This window comes from Lolium rigidum, chromosome 3 (assembly GCF_022539505.1).
Source record: "Lolium rigidum isolate FL_2022 chromosome 3, APGP_CSIRO_Lrig_0.1, whole genome shotgun sequence".
Classification (NCBI taxonomy): Eukaryota; Viridiplantae; Streptophyta; class Magnoliopsida; order Poales; family Poaceae; genus Lolium; species Lolium rigidum.
In genome coordinates, this window is record NC_061510.1 from 221,364,194 (window position 1) to 221,370,634 (window position 6,441).

General features: G+C 45.0%; 1 protein-coding gene across 1 annotated transcript; it reads right to left on the reverse strand.

The window, feature by feature from the left end:
* Positions 1 to 497: 497 nt before the first annotated feature.
* Positions 498 to 3,233, reverse strand: LOC124699009 (purine permease 3-like). Its single transcript, XM_047231388.1, has 2 exons — positions 2,368 to 3,233; positions 498 to 1,022 (listed from the first exon to the last, which is right to left on the reverse strand). Exons 1-2 carry the CDS (start codon positions 3,124 to 3,126, stop codon positions 690 to 692), a joined length of 1,092 nt encoding a protein of 363 aa, XP_047087344.1. The 5' UTR covers positions 3,127 to 3,233; the 3' UTR covers positions 498 to 689.
* Between the last annotated feature and the right edge of the window lie 3,208 nt (positions 3,234 to 6,441).

A 6,441-nucleotide genomic window follows, 5' to 3' on the forward strand; every position in this document is an offset into this window, starting at 1 on the left:
AGCAACAGAAAAAAAAAATCACAACCCGTAAAACTTACCAATGGCATTAGGGGGTAATTTTTCTCCAAATTTCGGGGTAGTTTCAAGTTGGACGAAAATCTCGCAAGAAACCTTATTTTCTTTATTATTAGGTATAGATTCAAATGCAAGGAAATATTATGTGCAATGCTCAAATATTATTTTTTGCATAGCATATTATAGAAAATTTAGTGTCAAAAATTAGAATTTATAAAAAAATAAGCCGATAAATGGCTGACCGATAAAATCGATTAATCAACCGATAAGTGATTAATTCTTATTTCAAGGCCGACCGATAAGTTAAGATTAATGATTTCTTGAACATTGACTCCATCCATCACTAAAAAGCTGCATAACTTTGTCTATAACAATAAAAACAATAGTCCAGGTTTTCAGAAAATCATTTTATATTAATATCAGGTACCTTGATAAAACGTCACCGCATACTCGCTACTATACCATAGGCAGCTGGAGTTCGATTTTGATCACGCCATATTCCTATATGTAAAGTGGAGAAAAAACGGTAGGTAAAGAACAAGAGAGTGGTCTCGTGCATGTCCTAATGCAGCGCTATCTTTTTTGGATGATCCGATATATTGCCGAATACGCATCACGGCAGATGTTGTTTTCTTGCTCAATGCAGTACGGCGGCGTTCTACAAATTATACAGGTTATGAAGCTTGGGCTTCCCACAGGGCTGCTTTCTTCTTCTTGGCCCGGGCGTCGGCGTACTCGCCGTAGGAGTAGGAGGCGAGGCCCCAGAGGGAGAGCACGAGCGCGACACCCTTTTCGCTGCTGAACTTCTCGTGGAGGAGGAGGACGCCCAGCATCTCCGTCACCGGGATGAAGGCGGCAATGAGGATTCCGGTGAGGAGCGTGTGGACGCAGAAGATGACGCCCACGGCGCCAAGGAAGAAGAACTGCCAGAAGATGGAGCTCCACACCAGCACCGTGTAGTAGCGTGCCTCTCCCAGCTCGAACGCCCGCGCTTCCCTCGCGATCGCCTGCACACACATATGCCAAACATCGATCAGACATTCAGTCCAGGCTTGTACGTGCGTCATTTTTCACACGTGGCAGGTATGATTAAGGGGAAGGGAAAATTAGACGAGCAAAAGCAAAAGCGTGCTTTGAATTTCTCTATATCTTGTGGCGTTGGCACTTATTAGTGGCTGCAGCTAGCGTAGCTCGATCACTATGATATGATTCCTTGGTCCCTGAAAATTGCGTGTTTCCACTTAAGCCGAAAGGCCGTTCGCGAAATGTAGCTTTTTTGAGGAAGCGAAATGTAGCTTTTATGTTGCAGCTGCGATGATGGCACATCACATCATCAACCATAGCTACCTACTATTACTTTGATTAATTTTTGAGGAAACGAAGGCACCACAGTGTTCCAGTGCACTGTACCTGGATCCTCACACGCGCACTAACTGAGAAATTACTTTACCCCACGCAGGACATCTTGTGCATCGGATCACTCTGCTTTGTTGCATGCCAATCAGTTTTAAAGTTTTAAAATACAATGAAACAAAGTGCACGAATCACAAAGCACTAAAATGAGGGAATCTAAGGCATGACCTCCCGTGCACCGAACAATCTTGCATTGCTGCACTAAGGATAGCATAGTGCTACTATCAGAGCTAGTATCATGCACATTGGTTTCACAAAAATGCTGATGTGGTTGCTAATTAAGGAGGAGGAGAGAGAGATTACAATAACATAGGTACATATAAAATTTGCATTGAGATTTAAAAAACAATAAATATAGAATGACTATGATACTACTTCATGATACTACCCACTATAGAGATAATATCATGTACTAGTATCACATGCACGATACTACATAATACTTGCCACTATGATCAGACTAAGGCTATCCACAATAATAATATCATAGGTAGTATCATGCATTCCATGCATATAAAAATTAATGTGTTATTACAATTAATGATAAGAGAGATCATAGTAGTATCATAGGTAGGTACCATATCATACCACATATATCTGGAAAAATAAATGTGAAATAAATCTTGTACACATATTTACCTAAAGATACTACAAATCAATAAATATAAAAAAATTATGATACTAGTATATGATACCATGCATTATAGAGATAGTATTATCATATAAGTATCACGTGCATACATATTGTGACAAGTCTAACCAGCCTGATAAAACCATTAATTCCAGTGATTGCATGAAGGACGGGTAGCTAGAGCTTGGACGAAAACGAATTCATTAATATCTTGAGCATGATGTTGATGTGTGTCGACATCTGGAGGCTGAGATGCTCAAGCAATAATTTGATCCGGTAGAGAGAAGGACAAGGACGTGTGTGGGCACCTGGAAATCGTTATTGACGATCATGCCGACGGTGCAGAAGGCGGTGGCGAAGAATCCCATGACCAGCTGCATCTCCACCACCAGCGCGTACGTCAGCACGCGGCCGCCGCTTGCGGCGCGCTTGTAGGTGAGCTCCACGAGCGGCAGCACGAGGCCGTACAGCGCGGCGGCGCCGAGGCTGAGAAAGAAGCCCATCCAATACTGGCCCTTGGTCACCCCTGCGGGGCGGTCGGACGAGGCGTGCAGGCCCAGCACCACGGCGCCGATGGTGATCAGCGCGACGGCGTTCAGGGAGAAGGCCGTCAGCCGCTGCCGCACGATGAGGAACGCGAAGAGGACGGTGAAGGCCAGCTGCGTGGAGATGAGGATGGCTGAGGTGGAGACCGGCACGTACGAGAGGCCGTAGGCGTACAGGAAGTCGTCCGCGCCGGTGGCCACCCCGAGCGCCGCCGCGGCGAGAAGTATCCACCGAGGCCGGGTGAGCAGCAGCGGCGCGCTGGGGTCGCGCGAGCGCCGGGTGAGGTAGGACGCCACCACGGGGATCAGCAGCAGTGGCCAGCCGCCGGTCTCCAGCCACGCGGCCAGCCACTGCCGGTGCCCGCCCTTGCTGAAGTAGAGGCGGCTGAGGAGCGGCCCGCCCGTGGTGCCCAGAATCAGCATCCCGCAGTTGAGCGCCACCAGGAGCCGGTGCATCGCCTTGCCGCGCCCATGCTGCGCCGGCGGAGTCCCCGTGTCCTTGGGCGCTTCTTCGACGTCCATGACGTACTGTCTGTGTGTGCGAGAGGATGGATGGCCTTCGTTTTCCTTGGGCGTCTGCCTAGGACTGCATTTTTGGACACCCACCGCCTTGACTGTTTGAAACGTGTGCCATCTTGCAGCCGTCGAAATCCAATTAGTAGGACCTTTAGAGGTTGATTATTGAGCATTTACAACAGTGGCCGACAAAAGTCTTGGACCTACAGTATATATCGATTGCAGCAGTGACTACACTATCAGACTGCTCATAGTGGGAGTAACATAGCTAGTACTAACATCACACATCTCAAAGCATTTTGGTGACATGGCATGCAAATAAATGAAGAAAGAGAGTGATGTGGTAACTAGCTATGTTACCATAACATCACATACCCCAAGGTAAAATGAGTCTACAACATAATAAATGGCACAATGCATGACACCACATATAAGTTACTATCCACTATGGAGGTAGTAACCTAGACTAGTAACATGGCATATGTTACTAGTCTAAGTTACTCCCCACTATGAGCAGCCTCGGCAACAAGGAAGGAGATAATTATTGAGATGGAAATTATCCCGTCGCTGTTGAGGCCTACCCCATCTCCAGCGGGCCGCCGGAATGCTCGGGATACACAACACAAGGTGAGATATGGTGTGGGGGCATCAGGATCAAGGCATGCATTCTCGCTACCGGCACTACATACTGAAGCAGACAACCTTGCTATTTAGTGCCCAGCTACTACGATGACAATGTGGATCAGTTGCTACGCCTTATATGACATCCCCTCACCCACTGATAATCTTTCAGAAGAACCCACCAACACTTTTAGACGAATGTTTAGGATGCGTCTGCCTTGCATACATCAATATCACCAGCCCGATCGAAACTCCAGATACAAAATCCGTAACCTCAAATGCTATGGGACTGTGCTGCACCGGAAAAGGGATACCTCAAGAGACATACAGACAGGTTTTTTGTGAACATCATGTTTCCACCGTTGAGTACAACGCAGCAACTAACGAGGAGCGGTAGAGCGTCGTGGGTACTCCATGGACAACATCACGGCACCATTCCGCGGTAGAGCGGTAGAGCGAAAAGCAAACTTCGTTAGTACCCCGTAGTCTGTCTCACCCACAAGGCCATAAAGCCCATTTGTCCGCCTCGAAAGCATGGATACAAACAACAAACAGTCGAGCACGTTTCTTTGTCCAGCAGCACGGACTCGCAGCTCGAACAGCTTCTGTCCATGCAGCTTGCAAGCTACCCTCCGACCGGCCGGCGAGCTGGCGAGGCCGGCCCTCTCTCTTTGTTAATTTTCTCTTTTCCTACCGTAGTCCCATTTGCACTTCATGATTTGTTAGTTCTTAGAATTGAGAAAATTTCTAGTGTAAAGTTTTAAACGAAGATCTGACCTGTATGTAGTGGCAAAGTTCAAGGTATAGTATAAAGTTTCTTTTGTTAATTCGGACTAGCGTATACATATATTGATATTAGAAATATATTTTGTTAACCGATCAATCTAACTATATAAGTTTCCCAACATGATATAGATTCATGTTTGTTCTTGTCATATAATTTGGTGTAGCAACAAAAAAAAAGCATATTATTTGCAGCTTCGCCCCTCAGTCAGTCTACCTATAGTCGCGCGTTCGAGTCGATTGGAACCAAAGGGCACAAAATGACTGCCTCTACAGAGAGGTGTTAACTAAAAGAAGAGCAGAAATAACATTTGCAGGACAAAAAAATAGCAAATTGAGTGCACGGAACGTTAAAAAATAGCTTGTTACTGCCCAGCGGTGCATCATTAATATATAGTTTGCACATCAGAAGAAACACTCCGTTCATCCTTGAAAATCAAACTCATAGTTAATCTTTTAAACAGAAGGCCTCATGGCCCGGCTTTATATATAAAGCCCTCATGGCAACAATCATCGATACAACGAAACAGTCTAATACGAAACACCACACATACGCCCTACGGCACATAGTTCACCAGCTGAGTACATAACAACTCAGACCCAAGACGATACAAAGAACAAGGCTCAGAGCTAGCTGAAGAAGCCTCTAGGCACCCGCCGCTCCCTGTCCTTCCCTTTTTGTCCTTGCATGGAGTCGCCGCACCTCATCCAGCAGCGCTCTGTTCCTCCATCTGGCCAGAACCCTCCAACTCTGCCTCGAGTGGATAGCATTCTAATGAATAGCATTCTGCGCCTCGAGTGGATCTTGAGCCAAAGTTAGTTCTTTATAAGAGCATGGTTCTTACGAAGGAAATGACAATGTTCTTGGGGGGATGATCCTGATTTCAGACGAAAATCATGTCTATCCCACTCGTTCTTTTCAGTAGCGGAACATATCTAATGTCGGCGGCGGTGACATCTACAACACGGAATAAGGTCATCCTCCATGCACTATAATCGTTCAAGTAGTGTGTCTAACATTTGGAGGACGCGTGGAGTGGTGTATCCAGCGACTCTCCTAGCACCCGGTCCGTTTATGTAGATGTTTAATGCAATGTTGCGTTAGTCTTTTGGGCCTAGCACGAGAACTCCATGAATGTCTACTAGAACAACTTTATTTTGATAAGCTTTGCCCGTCTTTGGTGATGGAGAAGCAAGGACGGCACAGCACCTTCGGCTCGCTAGAGTGTTCGTAGTCGTCGCTAGGTGGTCCAAGGACTTAACTATAATTTTTATTACGTTTACTGTTGTTTGTACTTATGTTGATGATTAGTAATAGATTAGCTGTCATTTTCGCAAAAAAAAACTAGCCATTCAATTTGTACTGAACCTTCTTATACATTTAAATAAATTTTTAGCCGAGCATTAAATTGGGTATTATATGGTATTGGATTTTGTTTGGTGTGGATCTTCCAAATAAATTTTTAGCCGAGCATTAAATTGGGTATTATATGGTATAGGATTTTGTTTGGTGTGGATCTTCCAAATAAATTTTTAGCTAGCCGAGCATTAAATTGGGTATTACATGGCATTGGATTTTGTTTGGTCTGGATCTTCCAAATAAACTTATCATATCCTCTTCCTTTCCTGCATCTTGTGTGTCCTGCATTCAACATATACAATGAACGAATATAAGCCGGAAGGCAGGAAGAATCTGCAAGTCGCAAGAGGCATCGAGGTGACCAAGTGAGCAAGATATTTATTTTGATTGCTTAGTTTAGCGTGATTGATTTCTTTTTTGAGGCTGATCAGCCCCACAGTTAATTTTTATTAATTTTTAAGGTTGTGTGTAATACAAAAGAATGTTGCTAGAGAGTAGCAACAAGCTGCTAATTACTAGGCATCAAACCTAAAAACAAAGGAATAGAAAACCATCTA